This window comes from Phyllostomus discolor, chromosome 11, assembly GCF_004126475.2.
Source record: "Phyllostomus discolor isolate MPI-MPIP mPhyDis1 chromosome 11, mPhyDis1.pri.v3, whole genome shotgun sequence".
Taxonomy (NCBI): Eukaryota; Metazoa; Chordata; class Mammalia; order Chiroptera; family Phyllostomidae; genus Phyllostomus; species Phyllostomus discolor.
Window position 1 is genome coordinate 66,727,736 of NC_040913.2, and position 26,957 is coordinate 66,754,692.

Here is a 26,957-nt window from a genome sequence, read left to right on the forward strand (position 1 = left end):
CTCATTTGGTTGAAAACTGCATTAAATAATTCCCTGCTCTCCTGACATGATTAATTTAAGACTCTTTTACTGCCAAAATCCATGCCATTTATTGATATGAAGTGAACAATAACTTGAGATCCTATTGTGTAAAATATACTCTTGGGGTACAAAACAAAAGTCAGTCCACTTCTCAAACGGCCCGAGTCCTTCAGCCTCCCCCGGCCTCACTCAGCACACCTGGCGAGGGCCAGCGTCGTGTGAGGGGGAACGTGGGTCTCAAGTGTTTCTTGTACCTTTTCACTGAGGAGCTATGGAGGGTCTTAGAGGAAGACACACCCACTGACTGCTGGGAAAATCCCGTAGAATTTTCAAGATGTTTGCCAAACCCGGAGGCCACAAACGTGTAAGATGAAGAAACCGACAGATTGTGAGTGAGGCTCACATTCGGAACTGACTTTGGGAGAAGGTCTTAATTAGTAACATCTTTAAAACACGTTTAGATACCTGGGGGAAATGGGATGAACGCAGACGCACCTGATGAGAGAGCACATTGAAGCGTAAGTGGCGCATGCCCACGTGTGAGTGTTCTGACTCACTGGCTGCTCGGGAGTGGTCCGACATTCCAGATGTTCGCCGAGTTCTCTGCATATCCATCCTGACACACACGGGGGAGGGAGAGACACGCAGAGAGAAACTCGGAACCAAGCTGCAGCAAGTAATCACCTCGTAGCGGGTGGCCTCTGGGGACTTAGCCATCACGTTTCCCTGTGTCTTTTCCTGGGGTCCCATGGACTGAACCTAATGGCAGGTTCCCTGGCCACAGAGAGAGGACCTGCGTCCTGGATGTGCCGGATCAAACACGCCATCTGTTTCCTCCTGATTGTGTGCTGGGGCTGGCCTCTGCTTCTAGCCAGTGTAAAGGGGCAGAAAGGAGACCTCGAGGGCCTGACAGCAGCGCTGCTAATGTTTGAATCTCGGTGGTGGTTTTCTCTTGCTTCTGGGTGAAGGAAATGTTGGCTGTGACTTTCCAGGCTCCGCGCGTGGTTTTCCTCTTGTATCTTCCTAAGGATGCAGAACAGGGAGCTGGCTTCACTTCCTGAGCTTTTGGGGTGGCCCCAGGGGTTAGCTTGCCATGTCTGCAGGTACCAGGTGGGCATGGAGGGTGGTGGAGGGGAGATTTGAGTATCCAGCACCCACTCCTCCTGCCCTTTCTACTCTCTTGACAACTTTAGTGCACAGAAGAGCAAACCTCCGCGTAACCAAGCAAAGTGCTGGGCAGGATCACTGCACTGTGGAAATGGTACCAAAGCTGCTGCCTCTCAGGGGTCGAGGAAGCACATGTTCCCAGGACCAAGACGGTCCCCTTGGCCTTACATTCTCCAGCGGGAAGGGTACCCCAGTTTCGTAGGGTCCCCTCAGCCTGTTAACACTCATGGGAGGAGGGGTGCACCCGGAAAGACTAAAAATTAAATAAATACGTTATTTGCTGTAAACCAGAGATACCTGCTCTAATCGTGTTAGCTTATGAAAAGGATGAAAAGGCGGCCGGGGTGCACTGGGTGAAATGTGGTCTTTCAGACAGACCTAGGTGCTGACCTCCGTCGCTCCCTTATTGTGCATCCTTCAGCACGCTTCAGCAAGCGTGCCTAAGCCCTTTGAGCCACAGCATTATATTGTAAATGGCACTGGAATTCACTGCCTGTCGAGTTAGAGGTAAGGATCTGAGACAGCAGGCACCAGATCTGGGGCACGAGGAGCATCGCGTGCTGTCACAAGGCAGTCCCGAGCATCCCCCCACGGGGGAAGTGGCATGGGCACCAGCTTCTGGAACCTCTGGGCCTGGGGCAGGTTCAGCATCTCTCTGTGGAAAGTGTCAGCCTGCCAAGCAAAGCAGCATTATCATTTCCTCTTTCTGAAGCTGGACAGCAGACAGGAGTAGCAGGCGGAGGAACTTCCAGTTTATTTCAAGAAAGCCTGGGGCCATTTCCCCTCCCTTCCTCCTGCCTTGTAGTTGTATAGTTGTTTGTTTGAACTTGAGACTTCCTGACCTTAGAAGGTGTTTTTGGCTTGGGCAGTCGAAGCAGCTCCTTGATTTTCTGAGCTCCAGCCAGCACAAGCCCCCCTTTCTAAGGAAGGAAACGCCCAGAACTTGCAAATAGATTGGCGGGGTGTGGCCCGGCCCCCACTCTGCTGAGTATTTCTCCGCTACCACAGGCTTTGTCTACCCCTGCCTGTCCTGCAAGGTGTGGAGGGCGGGCAAGTGCTGGAGTCGTTCTCTCTAGGTGGCAGCCCTTGCACTGGTGGCAGGAGGCAGGCCAGAGGCAAGGGCAGGGTCTGAGCTGCCCAGAGTGGACTGTCAGTACAAGCGGTCATTACGGAGTGAGGCTTGGAGTTGGAGGCTAGGGACTCCAGAGGATAGACTTGACTCGTCGCTTAGTCACTAGGGATCGTGTGCCCGGCTCAGCGTGCAGAGCAGCACCTGGGTGCCCTCGGCCACCCCACCCTGGCACGGGGGCCGCATCTGGCCCTCGTATGAGCCTATCCGAAGGACCGAAGCCTCCACCTCTGCTGTTGCTGCTGCTGCTGCTGCCACCGCAGCTGCGCGTCCCTGGTGGAAAGACACAGTGATGGCTGAGAAGGGAGCACCACGGGGAGCTCTGGGGCGCCCCCAACGTCGATTCTGGCCGCTGACCCGGAGGCGCCGGGGGACCTCAAGGCATCCACCGTCGGGTGAGGCGGGATGGGGTGGCACCATCCAAGGTGCACAGGGACAGGCTCCAAGTGTCCCCTTAGTGGGCGGGGATTTCCCTGTATATTTCTTTAACTAAAAAATGTGTGCCGTTTGCAAGACTTTTTTACAAAGGTTAGAAAGGTCATGTTGGGCAATTTTCAGGTCTGCTTTTATTTGATTTACTGGGTACTCTGGTTCTGAGGAATCTGGATCCATGCATCCGTCTCTGCCGTGGCTGGGATGACAGGGGGCAGAGACACAGGGAAGCGCATTTGTGAGGGGAGCGCACTCCGAAGGTGAGGCTTCTGTGCTGTGCCCTTTCTGCCTGGAGGGGTGTCCTGCTGGCCGGCGGGAGGGCAGAGCCCCAGCCCCGAGCCCCTATCCTCTGCAGCCAGATGTCAGGGAGTCAGCAGGCAGCGGTTCTGTGTCTGAGTGGCAAGCACTGTTTTTACTAGAAGAAGGGCATGGGAGATTGGAGCATTTGCTCAGCCAGACGGCACAATTGAAACTCTTGCAGGTCTCAAAATGATGTTTTTACAAATTGACTTCCAAGGGAGTGGGGATATTCTAACAGAGTGGGCTGGAGAAAGGAGCCTTGTCATGTGTATCCGTTCCTTCCTCCCCGGAGCAACCCCTCCCTGCTTCAGGAACCCGATAGCGGGAGGTTTGCTGTTGGACTTGGGGCAGCCTCTGACTCTGTGACCCTGGCCTGCTGGGGGACACTGTCGGGGTGGCAGGGTGGCATCTGTTCCCTGGACAGATGCCCATAATGTCATGTGCAGGACATCAGAAATAACCGGTCAGAGGCAGACCCACACCTTTCCGTGCCTTGGGGACCCCAGGGCCCTCCCCGGGACAGCCTCGGGGAGAGGACGCTGGGGGCCCAGTGCAGCACCAGGGAACCTGCGTGAAGCCTGCCCTGATATCCGGTGTCTGAGCCGGACCAGGGCTGAGTGTGTGGTCCTGGTGTGGCTGGTGGCCCCGGGGGGGGGACTCAGGCCTGGACTCAGTTTCCCTTTGGGGCGGAAACGGAACCCACACGCTGGGGCCAGGCTGCTTCTGCTTTTTGGCTGTGATTTTGAGCTCAGCGACATCGGTGCAAATGACTCGGGGTTAACATAACAGGGTCTCGACCTTCTCGCTGAGTCCACTGACTTCTGCCCTGACGCAGAGCGAGTGGGGCGGCTACGAGGGGCTGTGTGGGCCCTGCCCCTGCCCAGCACAACCCAGGACTGGGGTGGGCTCCCGTCTGCCCCCCCATCCTCCCGCCAAGCCTGCTGTCTGGAGGGCTCCCGACACTGGTTGGGTCCTGGCGGAGCAGGGAGTCCCTGAGTCCTCTGACCAGACCCGCCTTGGCCTTGGGGTGGCTGTGTCCAGGCTCTGTTAGGGTGGCACCAGGGACCCAGACTGTGAAAGGACTGTGCCATCATCCCGGTGCCTGGAGGTTTGGAGGGGGAGGGCGAAGGCAAGGCCTGAGCCCACCCTCCACCAGACCTGGGCAGTGGTTCTGCTGTCCCAGGGATGTCCCCTGAGGGGAGTGGAGCCTCCAGAGTATCTTCTCTTTGAAATGAAGGCCCTCAAGGTACCTCCTGTGAAACGTGTCACCTAGGCATCCCCTACCGTGAAATGGGGGCCTCCAGGGGCATCCCCTTGCTGTGACATGGGAGCCCTTGGCGCTGGGGTCATTGCTGAGCCTGTGCGGAGGTCGGCAGCAGGGATGGTGCCATCAGACTTGAGTGGCCTCTCTTTTAATCATTAGCACGCGTTAGAAGCCTTTATTGCTGTGGTTCTGCCTGCTGGTGGCCAGGACTCACTGTGGACAGTGGGCAGTTGAGTGCTGTGTGACTCACAAGGCCCTGGGTCAGCGTGGCTCCACGCAGCCCTCCTGGGTCCCTGCATTGTTCAGTCCCCCGCCCCTGCACCTCCTTCCCCGGGCCTCCTGCACCGTCCGGCCTCCCTGCACCAGTGCAGCCTGGTGCTTCCCGGCTAGACCCCCAGCACCGGCAGCACCGGCGACCAAGCTCTGACACCTGTTGCTTAAGTTCTCCTTGCTCCCCGAGAAGCAGTCCAGCCTGGGCATTCTCTCCTGCCTGTGAGTTTGCCCTGGTTCTTTCCTGGAAAACCCAATGGGTTCATGCGCGTCTGAACCAGGCTGGCCCGGGGGTCCCTCGGACAGACCTCCCCCGGCACTGCAGCTCCTTTCCTTGGGCTGGGTGTTCAAAGAAGCGCCTCTGGGTTAGGAGGTGACCCCACAGTCAGACTTCTTGCTGCAAGTGGAGGGCTCGGGGACAAAGTACAGTTGCAAGTGGTAGTTCTCTCTGATAACCAGAAACGGATGTGATATCAATTAATTAAGTGGAAACTAGGGATAATCTCTTGACTGTCACCTCTGATCTGTCCTACCTCCAGAGGGCGCTTGCGTGAATGGGAAGGGGCACACACTCGACTCTTCTGCCCTAGGAGAGTAGTTCCAACAGGCCAAAAACGCTGGTAGTTTTACTTAGAACTGAAAATTTCTCTTTTTGGAAATATGTTTCAGGATGATGTGGACAATTTTAAACAGAATCAGAATTAATTAAAAGAAGCAAATAAATGTATTTCAGACAACTGGGTAAGTTGTTTGTTGCAAGTGATCACAAATTTGAGCTTCCTGGTAGCTAATACAAAAAGGGAAAAAGTTTGGATATCACATGCAAAAAAAAAAGAGTTCCTCTGGAAGGAATTCTAGAGGAAACCAGTAGCTTGGCCGTGCTCCCTGGGGACACTGGGTCACTCGATGGGTGGCACCTTTGGAATGTTTCCTTTCTCTCGGAAAAATCAGGGCACTCGAACGTGTTGGAAATGTAACACTGAATTTCAGTGAGGCCCTTTCCAAAGTGAGCCGAGACAACAGTGTGGTTCTAGCATCTGCCGGGTCCCTCTGCCTGCTCCAGGGCAGCGGCCTGAATCTGACCGGCAACTTACACCGTCTCTGTCCGCAGGACAAGCGCCATCTGTGCTGAGTCGGACCTTACAGCATTTGGCTGCCAGATGTGGGGCTGACGTTCCCTTTGACCTCAGGAGGCAGAGGCCCAGTCTGTGCTGGGGCCAGAATCGAGAGGCGAGGGTGCCTGAGGAGGAGCCGCAGGCTTCATTTAAAGCATCTTTAAGTGAATATAGGCCCCTGGGGAAATACAGTGCTGACGGCCTCGCCAGTAACGGCCTTGATGTTTGCAAACCGGTTTTTTATCTTGTGAGGAGATGTGGAAAGCAGAGGGGAAGTGCTTATCCGCACTGTTTTATTCTCTTTGGCTCGTTTGGAACTCCCAGGTGAGCCGGTGAGACCCGAAAGGACAAGAAGAGAGTGTGCTGTTTTGTTCAAAGTGTGCTTGTTCGGAAGAGAAATACTTGCATTGAGATATTTCCTTAGGGGATCTAGTCAACTTGTTTATACGATGTTTCATGGTTTGAGGAAATCTGGTTATTATTGAATTAAAAAAATACCAGGCAACTTGGTGAAAGTCACTGCTTCTGGCTTCCCACCCCAACCTGCCAGGCCAAGGAGAGCACAGAGCCCTGGCACTGTAGGCCCGAACCCCAGGACTCCCCCACCCCCAGGCCCATTGTCCAAGCAGCTGGACTTCAGCGTGCGATGGAGCACTCCGCTGGGCGCCTGCTGGCTGGGGTCTTCGGACCATGTTCACTGCCTTGATCCCTGAGCATGGAGTGAGGGCAGACCTTCCCCACTGTCCCCGTGGAGCCCAGACCCTGTGATGGGTAAGGGAGGGCCAGCCGTGACTGGGTTTAAGGGAGCTAAGCTTTCTCTGGGCTCTAAAAGAGGGTGTCCAGGTGGGGGTACATGCTTTACACCCCAAACTGTTAGAGACACACAGACCTCGAATGAAAAGCTGAGAAGGGAAGAGGGAAACGTGGGAATGTGGTGCCCGTGTGTCTGCTTCACTCACCTTCCTTTAAACAAAGACAGGCTCCACCTCTGTTTGTTCCAGCAAATGTCACTAGTATCCAGAGAATTGGGTTTTATCAGATGGAGGAAGGTAGTGACGCGGAGACATTCTGGACAGTATTGTCTGATTTCAAGTTTCCAGCAAATCTGCTTCTCTCCCCGAGTGGTCTGGAACCTAGCTGTGTTTGAGCTCCCTTGAAAGCACAGGGAAGTCGTGCCAGCAGAGATGTCCCTTGTGCCTTGAACTGAGGCCAAGGCGGACCTGGACATTCCTTTGTCTTTGTCACCCTGCGCTTGGCCAGCTGGCCTGCAGTCGTGTGTAAATGTGCAGGGTGGAGCGGCAGATGTCAGCCTGCCCGAGAGTAATCACCTTTCAGTGCTTTGCCTCAGTGAAAACGAAAGTAAAAAGTCAGCTGGTCCCTCGTGCACATTTTAGGGAGCAAAGTTCAGTGGAAGAGGGCTAATGGGTAACCACGGGAGCGCTGCAGGACTGACTGCAGGGGAGTCGCCTCCCTGGGTGCCTGTCAGCCATGGGAGACAGAAATGCTGTCCGAATCTCCGTGTCTGAAATGAAAAGCTACTACCTTTATTCGGAGTGGTGCTCCTGGCTGCTCTCTGTTGCCGAGGGTGAGTCCTTGGGTCCCGTGACCCACCTTCCCTCCGGAGTCACCCACAGGAGGAGGACCGGCAACGGTCCGAGCTGCTGGCTGCGGCGGCCCTGGCTTCACGGCAGCAGTGCCTGGGTTGTGCCGCGCAGAGATGGTTCTTGTGGATTCCTTGTGTGGGTGACGGAGGATATCTTCGTGAATGACGTGCAGTCTGTGTCCCCGTGGAATCTGCAGTAGCTCAGGGAACGGGGATTATGAGTAAATGAGCCGTTCACCTGAAGTTGTCAATAGATAACTCTAAGTCAGGGCATCAACCACCAAAGGCAAATGATTTCCCTCTGGCTAGTGAGTGTGAGCTCCAGAGCTCTGGTCTGGACCTGAGAGGAGGGAGCTCAGCCAGCAGCAAGCCCGTCAGAGTGGCAGCAGAGCTTACTCTACGGGCGCCTGGTACGTGGCGGTGCACGTGGGAAATGCAAAACAAAACCAAAGCCGTCAGCTACAGGGTATTGATTAGCTCCTTGACATAGTGACGCAAGCCTGGTGACTTACTTGTACGCTAAGTACAGTCTGATGGCACAAAGCTGTGTCCGTTGTCAGCTTTTCAGGAAGCTGCGGATCCCAGCGGATCTTCCTGGCACAGGGCTGGCAGAGCCCCAGGGCCATGGCAGGCGGAGCAAGTCCCCTGTCTGGGAAGGGCTGCCTTCATCCAACCTTGAAAATCAGAAAATCTCCTGGAATGTGGTAGTGCACATGCTCCTTAATTGGCTGAATCCCCGTGTCTCCGTGGTGAGAACTTTGGCGTCCCTGGGGCCTGGGTCTGGTCCTGCTGGGGAGGACACAGCCACAGTGAAGACAAGCCCCCAGCTGTTTCCGCAGCATTTTATTTGGCCCTGGTTCTGAGTTCTCACCATCAGATTTAGAGCTTTGTTATTTAGAGAGCTTGGCCTCACTGTCTGATCTCAATGTCACCCATTCTACAGACCGGGAGGGCCAGGCGGCAGCTGTCAGAATTAATGCAGCTTGTCCTGGAGGGCTGTCAGGAGAGAGCTGCAGCAATGGGGACGCCAGTGTAGGTGCCGACAGGCGGCTTGAGAGTGCAGCTTCGACTTGCTGCATGGACCCAAGGGCTGGCCAGGCTTCCCAGTTGTTCCCATTACTGTCACAGTAGCCACAGGATGCCAAGGACAGAAGCTGGGTCAGTGAGTGGTCGGGGAGAACGCAGGAAATGTGGTGGTCCGGGCCATGGAATCCACCCTAAAACCCCCACGGGTCAGCTTAAAGGGAGGGTCAGGATGGCTGGGCTGGAGCAGAGAGGAAGGCTTGCAGGTGGGAATTCTCAGAAATCTGTTGTCCTGCAACCTGGGGGACGAACCTTGAAGGCAGGATTGACTTTGGCCTCATGGTGTGCGGCTGGGGCAAAAACCTGGGCTCTGCCCAGGAAATTGGTGGCTGCCTCAGTTTATCTGTTTGTGGAACAGTAATGTGCTTTTCCGTTCAGGGAAATTGAAACTTCTGTGGAGGTTAAGTTCTGAAGTCAGTGATTGGGCCGAATCCACAGTTGGACAAAACAGCCCTGAACACTGGCCAGAGCCACCCCGAAGGAGCAAATCGTGTTAGTTGCTCCCGCCCGTTGCTCCTGCCGTGGTCCAGTACTGCCCGGCAGTAACCCTGTGGAGGGGACCCCTGCGCCCCCTTCTGTCCTGGAGCCGAACTGGCCTCTCCACTCCCTCCTCTGGTCTCTGCAAAGTGAGCGCTTTGTGCTGACTGCACCTCCCAGAGGAAGAGGCTCAGAATTTGAAAGCCGGATTTAAAACACAAGACCAGATGGACAGGTCTTCTGGGGGCTGAGAAAGCGTGCCATTTTCGTGGTCTCCAGGACACTCCATTGGCACTAAAGCATGTTTGCAGGGAACCACGTGAATGGGGGTGGGAATGTGGAGGAATCGGAGCCGAGGCGCCCGCCGCTCCGGCCCCACAGCAGGGCTGTCGAAGGGGAGGCGCTGCGCTGTCCGCGCACCGGCCACCCACCGGTGCCGGCCTCCGTTCTTGGTCACCAGTCATCGCAGCCCGGCCCGCTGAGCCCCTCGCTTCCACCCTGGTCCCAGAGAAACCGCCCCGCATCCCAGAGAGGAGAGTCCGAGCAGGCACCCGCCCCCGACCTCGGCCCTGCACCTCTCACATGCACCCTCTCTGGTCCTCGCTGGAACACCGGGGCCTCCAGGAATGCTGGGAAGCACTTCTGGCCAATGTCCACTTTGGGTTTGACCAAGGACATGAGCCTCAGGGCTGCCCTGGGGGCCTCTAGAAGAGGCCTTCTCCAAGGTTCTTCCTTCTCTTGCTCTTCTGTCCTCATGTCTGAGAACCGAGAAAGGCACGTCTAGGTGACTGAGACCCACAGCCACAGGGCCCCTAGACCCTCGAGGTCACAGAGTCAGGAACAGCCCCTCAATCGCCTTGCCACTGGCTTTGGTGCACAGACACTCAGGTGTGACTTGGACGTCAGACGAACTCACTGCAGCAGAGTCAGTCTTGCCGGCCCAACTCTGGGACGCAGCCCCGGCCCTCCCCACAGGACAGTGGAGCCGCCTGCTGGAGCAGCCACACAGTTTGGGGGCCCCAGGGTCTCCTCTGTGTCTGACCCGGGCTCCCCGTCAGTCCCTTCCCACACTTTTCAGAAATGCTTTTATGTAAACTGAATGTGGTCTCTGCCGCACTGGCAGGCAGAAGCTGCAGCACCCCAGGGTGGGGTGGGGGCTGCGCAGGACACACAGCCCAGGGTCCTCCCAAACCGCCCAGGGTGAAGTCACTAACGGGCAATAGGGTTTCTGTTTTGATTCTCAGTCTTTTTCCTCTTTTGTTTTTCTCTTAATATCCAAAATCCCCTCCTGGTTTCCCCCGAGCTGCTGTTCACGTGATAGTGATTATCCAGCACAGAATGGCTGCCGCAAGACTGGGAAGCACAAGCTGGGTGCTCCTTTCCCCCCATTCGGTTAAAAATACTCATTTGGTAAATTAAAATTGAGTCAGAGTGGCAAAACAGGGGAAGTGAAACTTGTCCTTCTAGACCCGTCGGATCCAGGCCTGAATCTCAGAAAGACTGGCTGCCGAGCCCGGGGGGGCAGCGGCCCGGGGAGCAGCGGCCCGGGGGGGAATGTCCTCTGCGGGCAGCAGGTAGGAGGGAGCCTCAGAGCCTGAGCTCAGAGTGCTGCTCGCGCAGAAGTGCCTGTTGGAACTGGATGTTCAGTGTGCGCCGTGGAAGTCACGTTGAGAATACAGACCCAGGCGAGTGTGTTGGGAAAGTGGGACGTCCGGCACGGGGTGAGGAGCAAGCACAGACAGTATCACAACCAGGAGTGCCTCGTTGTCACCGCCATCCTAACGGCTGGTCTCTGAGAGATGCCACAGGGAGGGGACAGGCCCAGAGGTGAGTCCTGGCTACAGCTGTGGAGGTCTGGCTGCTGGCAGCCTGTTTGTGCTCCTTAGAGAAGCAGGCCTGGGCCCGGGCAGGCTGCTCTGAGCTAAGAGTTCGTGTCTGGAAGGAAACTTCAAGGGAAGGAGTGGAGGGTGGGAAGCTTCTCTTCAGGGAGGTGTGCACGGTGCACCAGCAGGTCAAATGGCTGCTCCACGACTGGTGTCAGTGCTGCCTGGTGTGTTACGATTAGAGAAAACATGAGTGCCATCCGACAGCACATGCTGTTTGCTATGTGGATGTGGCTGCTTCAGACTAGGGCTCGTGATACTTGTTATATTCTTTATCTACTGCTTTCTCCCCTCATGTTATATGGCAGGAAAGAAAGGTTGTTGAGTGCCTCTGGGGTGCAGTTCTACCATTATAAAAATGCGTACCTAAAACATACAAAAGAACAGGGAAGGAAAGCAGCGGTGAAGGCTGCATGTTCGTACCTTGTGTCTGGGAGCAGGAGCTGGGACCTTTTCCTTAGAGCCCCTGACGGGTGTGTGGAAGCCCTTCCTGAGTGGGGGGCTTTGCGTGGGGTGCACTGTGCCCTCTGCGGGCGGCCGGCCCCGCGGAGACTGTGAAGAACATTCTGTGTTGAGCAGCAGATGAAGCGCCACATCTGGAGCCCTCTCTTAACTCCTAGGCACTGCGTGAGATGCAAAGGGGGTCATAACTCACTGATGATTTTCTTTTGATTCATCAATCTTACCATAGCTCAGATTTGTAGGAAAGCTTAGCTACCCCAAAAGCAGCATGAACAACAAAACCCTCCTTTGTCACTCCTTTATGTTGAAAGATCACTAGGATTATAAAATGCGTGGGCCACACTAGTGTAAAAACCTGTGGTGGAATTTTTATTCTAAATCCTATGACATCAGAAATGTTGGGGTCAGCAAGACCACTCTCTCTACGTCTCTAAAGAATAGTTTTTCAAGAACAGAAAGTAAAAAATATGTTAAATAAAATAAACAGAAATGTGCATCATGCATATGGAGCCTTGAGAAATACGAAAGAATACACCGTCAGACTAGACAAGGCAGGAGGCAATGGGTTGACAATGTGCATTGTCAATGGCGATTGTATTCAAAATATGTGTGAAATACGTCTACTCTTACAAGTAAACTTTTACTTCCTAAGACTGCTGAACGAGGTGATCAGAGCACTCTCCAGGAGTACTCCAGGAACAAATATTCAGAAAAATCAACTTTCCTGTATTAAGCTAAGAACAAATGAATTAACAAAATATTTCAACGACCCAAGAAGTGCTTTTCCTCATTCATTCATTGAGAAGCGGGGACTGAGCATCTACTGTAGGCCAAGCCCACGCTCATTGCTGGAGAGAAAGCTGCAATGATCAACCCGTGTTCTTCATGTACAACTGGGACAGAAAACAGCTGGGCTAGGAGAACCTGCCTGGGACAGCAGTCAGCTTCATGGGGAGAGACTGATGGGATGAGCTGCCTGACCTGGAGTGGGGCTCTCGACACCTGCTCCTTCCCGCTCTGAGAAGCTGGCCCTGGCAGCCATCCGGCAGAAGACAAAGTCTGGCCCCTGGGTCCACTTCACCTGGTGGCTGGCCGCAGGGAGGGGACCGCTGCTTGTGCACAGGGACCTGAGTTGAAAAAAGCACGGTCCAAAGTAACCCTAGAAGTGAGCCCAGGAGTTTGCCTGGAACTTCCTCACTGTCTCTAAGAAAGCCGGCCAGCCCGCCTTCCTCTTCAGCTGGTCTCGTCCCGCATGGCGTGTAATCTAATTCCCCCTTTATGGTGGGTGCTTTCCTGAATGACACCAGCACCTTTCAGACACGTGTCCAGTTGCGTGACTCACTCTGTGGAGCACAGCCGATATTTTTAAAGCATGATTTCACTGGAACATTGGAAAATTTATCAGAAGCATTCCAAAAATCTATCAGATTTTGTAAATGGATTAGATAGAAAAGTCATCCTAAAGATGACATCTTAGAATACAATTGAAATTTGGATTTTTTAAAAAAAATCCTCACCCAAGGGTATGTGTTTTTTAAATTGACTTTAGAGACAGAGTAAGGGAGAGAGGGAGAAACATTGATGTGAGAGAGAAACATCGGTATTGAACCTGCAACCTAGGTATGTGCCCTGACTGGGAATCAAACCCGCAACCTTTTGGTGTATGGGACAACACTTCAACCAACTTGGCTACATGTCCGAGCTGAAATGTGCATAGGATTAAGGTTAGGGTTAGGGGCAGCTGTGAGGAAGTAGGAACTCTTGCCCTTTATAACAGCACAGATGGACCTGGAGAGCATTATGCTAAGCAAAATAAGCCAGAGAAAGACAAATACCATATGATCTCACTAATATGTGGAATCTAATGAACCAAATAAACTAATGAACAAAATGGGGGGGGACCCCATTCATTAAAGGTCTGCTTTTCACACCCCGCCTTTCAGCTGGGTCAGACCTGGAGGTGCAGCGGGCCGCCCTCTGTGGCCTGGAAAGGATGCTGTGGATTCCAAAGTCAGGAGACCTCCTCATGCCTGGAGTTATCAGAAATAACTTATTGTAAGTCAGGATTTGGATTGTTTGGTCTCGACCACATGCCCACTCAATAGTGCTCAGCTTGCGTGTGGGATTTCAGGCCGTGAGTGCCATTTCTTGTTAAAAGTTCCTTTTTTGGTATCCTCCTTAGTGATCTGCTCATTGTATTTAAAATGACTCCTTAAATAAGGAAAGTATTACCTTTTTATTAATAGAAACCAGTGTGTACTCAGGACTACGCCTGACCTGAGTCGTTGCGTGTGCTACCGGCCAAGTGTGAGCGCACCCCGAGCTGTCTGTCCCGAGGACGGCAGACACACAGGCAGTCGCGTTCCTGTCTGATGGAGCCGCCAAGCGTTTGGGACACACTCCAGCGGCTCTTTCTTGGCCTCTGTCAGCGGTGGAGTCTCTGTCCCTCGAGGGTAGATTTTGGAAATAAGCACAACTCCTAAGAAGGCAAGTGTTGAACCAGTTAGCTGAGCCAGCTGAATTGGAAGATAATTTCTCACCCCATCTCCTTCTTTATGAAAAGGATACAGAATGTTCTGGATTGGGTTGGGGGGGGCACACGGCACTTACATAATTTACCCCTCTTCTTAACATTTCACAGCCACTGCCCTCATCAATTATGTTTAAGTTGCATTAGGACTTCTATATTCATTGTAAATCAGCATTACATCTAAAGCACCAAAAAGTTCACTTACATTCTGATTGTTAAAAACTCTGACTTTTAAATTAGGTTTGAGCTCTGAACAAGAGGAAAGAAAATGCTCTTTGTCAGCAACTGGTGTTTATCTCACATTGTCTGCACAGGGCTCCGGCCCCGGGCAAATCCAAAAAAATAAAAATAAAAATGCTCACATGGCAGCCTTGGCGCCGTCCTCACCCACGTGTGCCGAGCATCCTGCTCGGGCTGGGTGCTGCAAAGGTGAAGGGTCAGGGTGGCCCTTGCTCCTGGAGGGGCTTGTCGTCTGTGGTGGTTACAGTGCGCCCTGGGGAAGGCGGCAGGAGACAGCGGGATGGGACACCCCAGGTTAAGGGGCATATGTGTTCACATGAACACGGGGGTGGTTCCGAATGGCAGGGGCAGTAGCCAGATAGGCAGTTGGGGATTTTGGTCTGGGAACTTGACTTTTAACCAGAGACTCGAGGGCTTTACGCTTCTCTTTCAGTAAGGAAATGTGGAAATGGTGTGGAGGTGGGGAGAGACCAAAGATGGGGAAGCAGTTACTTAGAACCTTCTGAAACAATCCAGCTCACAGATAATGGGGTTCTGAACTGCAGTGGCAGCAGGGGAAGGGCTGGGAGGTGGGGCGACTGGAGAGACGTGGGGGAAGAACAGGCAGAACGGGTGATATTTTATAGAGAGAGGGAGGGAAGCCATGAAGCACTTCTAAAATGTCTGGCTTGGGACTTGGGGGGTGGGCGATGGTGCCTTTGATGGAGACAGGTGTCAGAGGGGAGATTAGGCAATGAAGCCCATGTCACAGCTGGCAATGTCCGAGACAGCTGGGATATAGGTTTGAAGGGGTAAAAATCAGCCTCAGGATGACGTTGCAAATACATGGGAAATTGCTTCAATTCGAAAGATGGGTGTGTTCGGTCGAATACGGGATTCCTCTAACGTGGAACTGACGGTGAATGGGGACAGTGGAGAACGCTGGAAAGATCGACAGCCCACTCGACTAGTCTTTCTCCCTCTGACACAAAAACACACATAAAATACAACAACAAAATAAACACCGTTTCACTTAAAGAAAAGGGGGTGGTGGGGTTTGGAAAGACGAGGGCGTGGCCATGAGAGGCCTGTTTGTGTCTTGGTGCCATGCTGTGATTTCTCTGTGATTTCGTAAGACGTCACCCTTGGGGAAACGAGGTCCACAGGGTTCCTCTGCATCGCTTTCCACAACCGCGTGTGAGTCCACAGTTACCTCTAAGAGAAAGCTTCGTTTTGAAAGAGACAACAGACCGATGGTCCCAAAGCTACTGTCCTGTCACCTGTTTCCAGTCAGGTGACCGGAAACTGCGGGAACCTTTCACTTCCTGGAGGCGAGGACCAGCCCTGCCCCGAGCTGCCTCTCCATCTGCACTTCCGGTTGGGTTGGGTCTCAGATTTATCTGACAGTGCAAGTTGAGCCTTTAGAAAATTTCTGCAATAAAAGAAGACCTTTTCTAGATGATTAACCAACTTGAAGAAATCTTTCCTGGATGTTCTAGATGTTTATTGTCTTCATTATTATCTAGATGTTCTAGTTTCTTAAAATCCCCTCAGTCCTGGAAGGAGAGTCACTTCTTAGCCAGGGCTCAGGAACTGCTAGCATTTCAGTCATTCCTGTCGTGTTCCTGAGCCCATCACCTGTTTGGTATAAGGCTCTGTCCTCTGGGTCTTTTCATTTTGTCCTCTCTCAGTCGTTGCAGCTGTCCCTCTGCCTGGTGACCTGTGAAGGGAGAGCAGGAGGCAGTTGCAAGAGGGGGAAGGAGGTTCTGACCCTGCAGCTGGCTAGAGAGGGCATCTCAGCCTAGCTCCTAGCCCTGTTCGCCTGCAGAAGGGAGCTCCCATTCACTACCTGCCAGCGTCTCAGGGATAGAAGGTGGGGGTCCCAGAGAGGGTGAGAATTTCCTCTCTGTGTCACCTGAGATGGATGGGGAGCAGCAGAGAATCCTCCATGCGCTAGTGTTGTCTGGGCTGGTGAATTCCGAGGCAGCAGGTGGTCCTGGCCCACACACAGCCCCTTCAATCCTGGGCACAACCCACATAAACAAGGCAATACCAGGACATTCCCTTGAGTGCCTCCCAGCTGTCCCCACACCTGGCCACATGGCACAGGCTTCCATCCTGTCCCAGCAGGACTCTGACATGAACTTAACAAGCTCCGTCCTCTTCCCACAAAACCCCCCATTCCCCTCCCAGGGTTGTGCCTCCCTCCTCCTTTCCCAGTGTGATCAGAGCCTCTTCTAGACCCCCAGGTTTGGCCTGAGACTCTCACACATTGTCATTATCAGGTTGGCCAAAAGTCCACATGGTTTTTTTCTGTAAAATAAAAAACACAATGTTCATTTTCTCCAATAACTATATTGATTTGGATATTTTGAGTATGTCAGCTCTCTGCCACGTGGTATAATGTTGATTGTTTTCACTTAATGTCTCAATTTGATCGCTATCAACTTCAAGTGGTCTACTTGACTGGAGCATCATCCAATAAGACATCTCCAGCACAAAACTTCACAAACCAGTTTTGACACATTTGATCAGTCATAGCACCTTCTCCATATACTGCACAAGTCTTTTCTTTTTGCATTTCACTTGCGTTTTTACCTTTCTTGAAATAATAAAACATAATATGCCAAAAAAGTTGTATATCTCTTTCACCTTCAGTTTTAAAAGGTCTGCACAAAAATTCACCCATTTCGAATAACCTTTTTTTAATGCACACTGATATGACAACTGTCACAATACAATCTAACAAAATTGTTTCAAATGAAGTTAAAGATAACTAAGTGCTACTAGAGCCATCTTATGGAAAACACCAAGTGAACTTTTTGGCCAACCCGACATATTCTATAATGCAAAGGTTGAATTTAAAAATAAAGCACATCTACTTCAGAGAGCTTTAAAAATAAAGAAACAAAGTATTCTACAGTATCTGCAGTGCAACCGGCCCTGGATCCTTCCCGCCAACCCAAGCCCCCTCCCGCCCAGCTGTGTGTGTGGCAGCGGCACCGTGAGTGCACCAGGCACCGTTTGTACCACGATTTCCCCATGTTCCCACGATGTGAAACGTATTTTGGATAATGGCTTTAAACAAATGCACAACATCCCTCCTGAGGGGTTTTCCTGTTGCCACATGTGTCTCCTCCATCTGTTGCCCTGGTGTCCCAGGACCACCTTCCTCAGATATGGATCCAATGGGTCTTTGGGTGCAGGCTCCTTGGGGAGCCCAGTCCCTAGATCTGGCGCCCACCTCCTTCGCTCTCCTGAGTGCCGACACCTGGCAGCACCCACCCAGCTGCAAGCACAGGGCTGTTTGTGTTTCCACAGCCTGGCTCGTATGGGCGAGCCTCCTTCCTGGAATCCGAGCTGCTCCTCCCTCTCCCACCACCCCCACGAAACTCCAGCTCAGACCTTCAGGCACACCTGGCACCCTAGCTCCAGCTGGTCCCCACCTCCACAACCCAGGTGTGGGCCGGGAACCCCCCAGGGGTCCATCCCTGGGGCCGCCTTCCTCTGTGCCCTGTGGCCAGGGTACTGCCGTTCTGTGAAGGGAGCGGTCATTGTGAGTCCTGAAACGTGAAGTCACCTTGTCCTGCTGCTCTCCACGGAGGAAACTGAGGCCCAGCTCGGTGGTTGGATTTAGAATCCAGAATTCCCATCTAGAGCCTTGGAGGGTCCTGAAACCGGGATCACTGTGGCCCAACTCAGAAAAGCACGTGTCACGTCTCTACACCCTCCTGAACCTGGCTATGGTGGCATTTTATTTAGCCTGAGGCTCCAGCTGTGTTTGCTCTCTGCAGTGTGTGTCCACCCCACAGCACCTACCTGGATTTGTTGGCTTTGTGACATGGAGTTGTTGATCTAGGAGGAGGAGAAGGCTGCTCCCTGCCCAGGTCGTTTCCATCCAGGTCACAGCTTGTGTGGAAAAACATAGAGCAGTTAGTTATTACCGCTCCCGGAGAGGTGGGGATTGATGGGCTGGCTCTGATAAACAGTTCAGTGCAGGGCCCCGCCTGGGAGAAGGGAGAAGCTCGCCATTGAGAGCTGGTCTCTGGAGCCCCTGTGTCAGTTTTTCCAGTCAGTCAAAGAGAGTCTTCCTGTTCAGCTCACAGAGACCAGGCAGGGGTGCTGTCCAGGCCCTGCTCACAGCCCCTGCAGGCAACGCTTCTGCTCGGGGACAGTTCTGTCCAAGTTGTCAGGTATTCTAACCCAGGTGCTCCAGGCGTCTCTTCGTCCTCATGTTCCTGTACCCGCCAAGGCCGACGTCAGCATGTACCCGCTCTGGCACCTCCAGCACACTCATCATGTGCAGTGTAAAACACCACAAAAATAAAAGCAAGGACCAAACAGGACATAAATGTAAGTGGAACAGGCCCCATAGCCCGCTTCGATCCTGCTCTAGGAAACCCCAAAGCATTGATTGCTGCCGTGACTGGGAGGGGACAGCTGAAGGCATGAACAAGGCCCGAAAGCACAACACAGCACCAGACCGGGTGGCGTTCAGAGGACGGGCGCTCAGAGCCGGGGCCTTGGAGCACCATGCGGCAGGGCCTGGTGAGGAGGCTGGCTGTGCGCTATCTTGGAGGCGTGGTGACTCATTGTACCAAGCTGGTCGGGCTGCCAGAATTGGTTTGAGTTGGGTAGAAGGGAAGCCTGAGGGAATGCAGAGAACCAGCCTGCCCTCTCGAGGGGCCACAGCCCCGTGTGGGCTCTGCCCTGGCCCTGGCCCACTGACTGAGACTCTCTCAACCGCCACAGCTAGCACAGGGAGGGCGGATGGATATGACTTTGCTTCTATGTGGACACCTGATCTCAACTGTCCTTGTCTTGGACTGCCCGTAATGGTAAGTGATGTGGGAACTGGACAGAGACCAGCCCCTCCAAAGCAAGGTGACTTTGGCCACTTGAACTCCACAGACGAAGGTCAATGGACCTCTGTATCCCAGCGCCAGTCCTCAGGCAGCCGTCTGTGATCACAATGTCACAGGAAGCCTGTGACTGCAAGGTGCCCATGCTAAGGGTGAGGGAGGCCATGCTTGGTCTGACAATTCTGGCAGAAGGGAAAACACACAGGGGAAGCTGGGAGAAAGGAGGTGACAACTGGCCATGCTCACTGTGAACTTGGACCACGACGTATAAGCCGCCTTGAGCTGAAGGAGGAAGAAGAGGCACGTTGCCTTTGGTGTGACGGCCCTTCTGCGAGTTGAGAGCCTATTAATGAAAGCTGAGGGCCAGCGTGTGAGGACCCGCTGGGAGGGCAAGCCACCCTACCTGCCTGTACAGAAGCCTGTGATTCAGGCTTAAAACCAACGGAAAACCTCTAGAGGCAAATAAGGAAACCCAGAAGAGAGAGCTGCATGGGGCCAAGGGGCCGGGCCAGACCCCCGAGCCAGGAGGTGGGACCTGGGGGCTGGTAGGGGCTCCGAGGGGCAGGTGACCGCGTCTGTGCAAAGCAGAGGAGATGACTCTCAGTGCCACAAGAACTGTTGGTGATCTGACTTGGCTTCCGTTCTGGAATCCTCTTCAAGAAAAGGAACCAAGACATGATGGTCCCCTGGGAAGGTGGGTTGGTCCCAGCCCTACCTCGGTGTCGGGAAGCACTGCAGGGCCTGGCAGTGGGCTCAAGGGACCAGGCCAGGGGCACAGAGAGGCAGAGGCCAGGCGGGAGAGAGCACGGGGCACGTGTGGTGGGCGCCAAACCTGGGGGCTGTGTTCTCTATCAGGAAACCGTATCTGTGCACACCCCGCCCTCGCGTGCTGGCTTGTAAAATACAGACAAGCACCACTCCGCTGATTGGGAAGCACATTTGGCCCTGGAACAGTGCCGGGGTGGGAGCGCCAGCCTGCTGGGCAGTAAGATAGCCGCATAGAACTTGGACTCCCTCAGAATTTAACCACTAACAGCCAGAAGCCTTACAGATAACACAAACAATTATTTAACACATATTTTTATGTTATATGTGTTAAACACTCTATTGTTACAATAAAGTAAGCTGGAGAAAAGAAAATGTCGTTAAGGAAATCACAAGGAAGAGAAAATAGCTTATAGTGCTGCATACAATTACTGAAAAATATCCATGTGTAGGCAGACCCTCGCAGTTTGAACGTATGCTTTGCTGTTCCAGGCAGGCGTCCCCACCCCCCGGGCCGAGGTCCGGTACCGCCGTGGGCCCGTGAGGAGCCGGGCCACACAGCAGGAGGTGGGCCTGAATGTAATGTGTTTGAATTACCCTGAAACCACCCCCCACCCCCGTCTGTGGGAAAGTTGTCTTCCACGAAACCAGTTCCTGATGCCAAAACGGCCGGGGACCACTGGTTTAAGGATCAGCTGCACACACAAAGATCTGAGATGTTCAAATGGTGAGAGGTTAAATATGGATGTTCTTTAGTGTTATTAATAGTATGAAAAAATATTTTTGCTATCGTTACAAAAATATGTTTTAGGAAGAGTCATAGGCTTTGTGGCGTTTCCACAGCTGGCACAGTGAGTTGAAGCCAGATTCCACATTCAGCGAGTTTCCGTTCTAACAAAGTGCGTTCACGGCCACCAGGGCTGGAGGGGGGGCGGGTGCCGTGGGCTGGGTTCCCTGCTTGGATCTGGGTTCCTTCAGCGGTTATGCAGATAGTGTTGAAATTTGGCTGATGAGTTTCCCTTTTCCTGAGTGTCAAGGAGCCAGCCGTCTATCAAGTTAATGCTAATCTGTTGTTCTTACAAACTAAGGAGGCGGTGTTAAATATTTATGCTTCAATGTGTTTATGTTTATTGGGTTCAAAACTCACTAACTATTTAGTTGGATTATTTCGTTGAGAAACTTGCCTTTGGTGCATATGCGTTTTTGTAAATAGCACACGTAAAATTATCTATTCGGGAAGATGCTCTGAGCTTTAGCGGAAACTATTGTTGCTTTTTCACTTAAAATTAAACACACTGACCTGGAGAGTTTTCATTGTTTGTGCACTGCTTTTCCCGGATTTTACCAGACTGCCCGTCATCTTCATTCATCCGTGCTTGCTCTATCAGTCCATCTTGTCTTCTCTCGGGCCGCCTAGTTCCTGGGTGAGTTTCAGTTTAAACCCAACGAGAGCCTGCGGATTCACATAGTCAGGAACCTGGAACTGAGGTGCTTGTGTGTGCTCGGAGCTGCTCCAGGGAAAGGTGCTGCCCCTCTGAGCCCTTCCCTCAAGCCCCTCATGCCATGGCGATGCATGGCCCAGGGGTGGAGAGGCACCAGCACACCTTGTTGGGGGTCACTGCCATGCTCCATGGCTGGAGCTCGTTTAGGAAGTGCCGAGACAGAAGTGGGGTGATCAAGGCAGGCAGGAGGACAGCCACTGCGGTCAGCAACTCCTGCGGGCCTGCACGTCACCCCAAAAAGTCTGCTTTATTTCCTGCAACAGCGGGTTGACTGGGGGAAGGGACAGTTCATTTGGATTAGGAGAGCTGAGTGGGCTGGCCCTGCAGTGCATGAGAAGGGAGGGGAGAACCTGTAGAGGGAATCAGCCAGTGCGGGGGAGAACTAGATCTGTGATGACTGTGGACCCAAAGAAGGTCCGTGAGGACACTGCAAGAGGACACATGGGGGTGGACACGGGGGAGGGTGCTGGAGGAGGGTGCAGGAAGATGATGCAGGAGAAGGATGCAGGAGGGGGTGGGGAGCAGGATGCAGGAGGAGGGTGAGGACACAGGAGGAGGACATGGGAGGAGGACAGTGGCCAGCTGCGCCCACGGGTGTGGAGAGGACTAAGTGACTGCTGTGTCCAGCCTCTCCTTCTTCCAGAGGCTTTGCTGAGCTGACTGTTGAGCAGTGACACCAGCCTCACCTGGCTGTCATGACAGTGAAACAAGGCCAGGTGGTGAGGAAAGGCCTCAGCAAATAAGGGTGCAGCCTGCGAACCAAGGGTGGCTCCGCCCAGTCTGTCATCCCGCAGAAAACAACCGGAGAGCACACAGCACTTTGGTTCTTCCCTGCAGAGTCCAGGGCCCGGAGCCCATTTTAAAGTCACACAAATAGTTTCCTAAGGTTTGAGGGGACACTTCTGCCCATGAGAAGACTGTTCGGCCTCGGTTAGCTTTTCTTGCATCTGTGTATGAGGAAGGATTAGTGCGGTGTTCCTGTCCACATTTGAGCTCAGTGGGGCAGGAACTGGGGTGCAGCCTGGCCCCAGGAGCCCACACACTGCAGGCCGCGTGTTTCTGCGCTGCGCCAGGTTGTGAAGCAGCCCTTCACACAGGTGTGTGTCTGAAGTGTGATGTTGCCTGTAGGGTGTGCTACAAATTGCAGATTTTGACCAGTAATGTTGCATTTTCTCAAATGAATGAACAAGTCCCTATTCGTTATAAAGTGCAGTATCTATCATTTCTTTCCAGCTAATGCAGCCCTTGTGTTGGAAAGGTCGCCAGCAGTCAGGAGCTGCTGGGAGGACTAGACCTTGGTCTGTTTCGAGGGAGTCATCCTAGAACGGATGAGAGAAAGGACAGACAGAGCCAGTGGGGCTGAGCCCCGAGCCTGTGCTTTCCCGGGCTGGTGACTCCCTCTCTGTCCCAGCGCTGGTGCGCTCTTGGGCTTGTCCACCAGAGCAACTCTTCAAGAGTGCGGAATGAGACCTCGGCTGTCCTTCCCAGACTGAGGGTGCAGGTGCGGTGGCACTCAGGGCAGCCGACCTCCCCTGCATAGGGCACACAGCCTCTGGTCCACATGGCAGTGCGCAATGCGGCTGCCATCGCCTCCCCGACAAAACGTCCCACTGCCGATGTCACGTGGGCAGCTGCCGTGTGCTCGCAGGGAGACTGCAGTGGGACTGAGAGGGGAACATGAGGAATAAATTGGATGTGCGCTTAGGGAGGTGTCAGCGTAGCCCCTCCCTCCGTCACGTGGCACCTCCATCCTTGTGTTTAAAAACAACGTCCCTTCTGGGAGAAGAGCATCAGGTGTGATAACATCTTTCTCGGAATGGCCATCTTCTTTGCTGTCCGCTACGTATTTGAAGGGTGTCCACCACTGTGCTGGATGCCGAGGCACCAGCAGTCCCACCCAGTGCCAGGGAGTGGGAGGGCAGAGCTGGGCTTGGGACGTCATGGCCTCCATAGGAGGTCAGGCCTCAGCCATCCCTGGGCATGTTTCAGGAGGAGGCTGTGCTCAGCAAGGCAGGGACCACCTGCGCTGTGAGCTGGGGGGCGTGGGGGCTGGGGGACGTGAGCGCAGTCTGGCCACAGGAGAAGCTGGGCTCTAACGAGCCTTGCTCCCCACCCTAGGAGCTTGCACCCTGATCTACTTGAATGTCCCAAGGTCCCCTGGGGAAACACTGAAAGGGTTGTGCTTACAGAATATATCTGCAACTTCAGGCTGAGGAGAAGCCATTAGAAAGAGAACAATTGGAACCATCCAGCAAAGCCCAGTTAGAACCAGAGCCACGTGACAAGAATGGGGGAGGAGGGGTATGGATCAGGGCGTATGTCAGCTACTGCTGCCGTGACCAGTGCCCCCAGTAGCATGAGCCTGCAGGACGCCATGGCCTCCGCTTGGGTTCTCTGCCCAGGGCACAGGCAGGGGAGAAAGTGCCTCTGCAACATTACACGTTGCAGGATGTAGGAACAAAACCTGCAACGGCTGCAAACACTTCTGCTCAGCGCTGGCTGGCCCTAAGCGTGAGCCTAAGCCAGTCCCTAATCCAGTTTAAAGGACTGTCCTCTCCAGGTGTCTCCGCTCCAGCACTGGACTCGAGTGCCTGGTCCCCTTCACCATTACATTTCTTCCTGTTCGAAATCTGGCCTGCAGACTAGCGGCTTCCCCGTCACCTGGGAGCTTGTTAGAGTCTCGGCGCCACCCCCCTCCCATCAAAACCTCCTCTTTAACAAGCTCCCCAGGGATCCCCACCTATGAAGCATCCCATTTATTACACCTTCCATGTTCTTCGCCCCTGGGGGGCGCTCTGTAGCCAGCTGCTGAGGACCCTCTCGCACACAGGAATAGAGGGGCGCACACACAGCTTTCAGAGGAGCTCAGAAGAGCAGCCTCGAGCAGCTGCCCAAGTGTGCTGCTCTCCAGTGCGTCTTCATCCTGATGAGGTGTCTTGGGGCCAGAGGGTCCAGACCCTGCCCCTTGGTGGCAGCCCCACCGGCTTAGTGGACTGACAGCGGCTGAGCGCGGGGCTCCTGCAGGGGGGGTCTGGACCGGCGACACGATACGCAGGACTGGAGCTGCTGCTGCAGGAGCTTTGGCGCCGCTGGGGTCTCAACAGTTAACAGTCTGCAGGCAGAATAAGTGAGCCACCGCCGAGGGCTCCTGCTTCAGGGACGGCCAACCCTAGGCCCTGGGGGAGCAGGCTGGGCAGCCAGCCCTGCGGAGCCCCAGGGGTTCGCGGCCCCTTGGCGCCGGCTGCGGGCGGCCAGCCCAAAGATGGAGCCTTGCAGCCTTCCTTTGTGCGCCCCGGACGGGCGTTCCAGGAGGCAGGTCGCCGCCTCCTGACGCCGGCGCGTTGGCGGGCGACAGCATGACCTTAAGCCTCATCTCTTTGCTGTCCCAGGATATCTCCGGGCTCTGGCTCCTCCTGAAGACCAGCACAGGTGCGTCAAGCCTGCTCTTCGGCGCTTTCTGTGAATGGATGGTATTGGGGAGAGAGAGGCCGGGTGACCTTCTGGGGATGGCTTGCATGTCACCTACAGAGGCGAGCTACAGGGAGGAACCAGGCTCTGCCCGGCCTTGTGAGAGGGATGCAGGCTGGGGAGGCGCCTGTGGAGGTGGAGAAGGGAGTCCCGCGCCTCGGGGGTGGGGGATGTCTGGCATCGCCAGCTGGTGTGGGGCTGTGGCCACCTGGCTTCACCCCCTGCCCGGGGTGTCTCTGCTCTTGGAGGAAAGGTGCACGGCCGCTGTGCTCCCCCTGGAAGCTGGAATGAACTCCGCGGGGCTCCTTTGTTCCAGCTTTCCTGCAGACGTGCTGTGCTGTGGGGCACAGAGAGGGAGCGCCAGAGCCTGGTGGGTGTGCGACCCGCCCTGGCAGTGATTCAGACGGCGCTGTCCCATGGCTGCCTTCCCCTGTGCACCCAGCCCAGGGCTCTCCGGGGGGCAGGACTCAGGACTGGACTGTTCGAGCTCGTGGACAGTGAGGGGCCAGCCCAGGGTGGTTCTTTGTGGTCTCTATGTGTCATCCCTGCTCCCAGCCACACTGGAGGGCAGGTACTTCTGACTCACTCCCTGTGGAGACGGAGAACAAAGACCCTCGAGGAGGGGTCCCTCCAGGGCCCAAGGGGAGGGGGCAGTGCGGGTTACCTTGTTGCATTTCTGAGGATGGAACAGTATTTGTTTTGAAGGGATTTGTCATAAGTACATTTTCCAGCAGATGCTTCTGCCAGGGATCGATGAATAATTCCTAAAATAAGCATTTTTTTGTAAATTTTAATGCAGTGGTTCGACCCTAGCCATCAGTGGCCACAGTAAACGTCTGAAATTGCCAGTTGGGTGATGAAGAGACTCAGTGTGTGACTAATGGCTGAGTACATGCATTTCCCCAACAGATAAGACTCAGAGGATTATGAATGCTGGCTTAGGTGGCCACGCTGGAAAGCTCAGCCGATCGTTCCTAAACCCGGAACATAAGCACTTGAATGTGTGATGAGCAGTGATGGTTTTCGGTTCAAAGTCAGTGTCGCAGTGACAGTGCTGGAGGGACCCCAAGGAGAATGCGTTCTCCCCACGCAGCTGCGGTCTGGGCTGTGGGAGATCCCTCAGACCCAAGGTCGGCCGGGTGTCTTCTCGCCGTCCCAGACCACAGGTCCTTCCTTGTGGGGGAAGGCTTCGCTGTGGCTGTCTGTAATCATTTCAGGGGTTTTCCTAGCTAAATACTACTTCTAATTCTTACGACTTTTCACTAAAAATTCTCAGTGTTTTTCTAACCTGTACTTTGTTTTAAGATAAATGTGCATTTGAATAAATGTCCTAAGGGAGTTTGTGTAATTAAGGGTTGGAGGGCTTTCTCTTCACTCTCTAGAAATAATCTGTTTTCTTCCCCATCCAAAAAAACCCATTTGCTGGATTTAGGAGAAAAGAGAGTTGTTGGTACACATGATAGTAAATCTTTCTTTGAGCAATGCTGTGGAGTACTTCTGGCGGGGGGCACCACTTCTGGTTCTGCATAGGTTTGTGTAAGGGGTACCGATTTTCCTCAGAGCCTGCTGTTTACAAACAAGGTCAGAGCCGGCTGTTTACAAATGAGGTCGAGTGCCTCTGCTTCAGTCATTTCTGTGCAGGTGGATGGGGAGGGGGCCGGGTGGGAAGCTTGGCCCCTGACTGATCAGCAGCTGGGCCCAGAGCACACTCGTGATGGGACGAGCATGGCCTGAGGGGACCACAGGCTTGTCCACTCTGTCCAAGGTCGCCGAGGACCCAAGCTGAGGAGAGGGCAGGCCTGGACCACGATCTCTTTCCAGGCTGGGAGGTGTCCTGTCCTGTTGCTCAGGCGATCGGGGAGGTTGACACATGCGCAGAACCTGCCACCGCCAAACCCTAGGCCCGCCAGCTCACCCTCCGCCATATGCCATATGCCTCCTCCCTCCCTTTCCCCTCTCACTCTGCCCCGCCTTCTCTTTATCCCTCTGTTGTCTCCCGCGTGTACCTGAGCAGGATGGGAGCTCCGAGGCTGAGCCCCCGTGGGCCAGTCCTTGAAGCCCCTGTGCTCCCAGCGGGCTCTGTGACCCGCATCTGGCCAGCAGGGACCCTGTCCGAGGGCCACTTGGGTGAGGCCTGGGATGTGGCGAGTGTGCCCACCCGTGGCCCCTCTGCCCCCGGCCCGACCTCCTCCCCACTGTGAGTCATGGTGTTTGTTTGATAGGGGTGTTTTGAAAAAGGTTTAGGCGACTTCTTGTTTGTTTTTTAGATTTGTAGGATTTTGGTACCAGAACGTGGGAATAAATATGCACACCTACAGTTTAGGGCAGAATTTTGGAGACCTTCTGGAGTTTCTGGAAGGAACTGGTGTTGGTGTTGGTGTTGGTGTTGGTGATGGGAACCTCTG

At 54.0% G+C, this 26,957-nt stretch overlaps 1 protein-coding gene across 24 annotated transcripts in view; it reads left to right on the plus strand.

Annotated features, from left to right (window-relative positions):
* Window positions 1-26,957, plus strand: part of MCF2L (MCF.2 cell line derived transforming sequence like) — a 169,606-nt gene that overhangs the window by 69,371 nt on the left and 73,278 nt on the right. For 2 of the 24 annotated variants that reach the window (XM_028526985.2, XM_028526992.2), the window contains exon 1: window positions 2,080-2,712. The exons of 15 other annotated variants lie outside the window; for them this stretch is intronic. In XM_028526985.2, the coding sequence (XP_028382786.1) occupies window positions 2,610-2,712 (103 nt within the window). In that variant the 5' untranslated portion in view covers window positions 2,080-2,609. Of the gene's footprint in view, window positions 1-2,078; window positions 2,713-7,140; window positions 7,284-23,529; window positions 24,514-26,957 lie in introns of those variants that run through there. 7 more of the 24 variants (XM_028526981.2, XM_028526989.2, XM_036011476.1 and 4 more) reach the window with 6 other exon arrangements.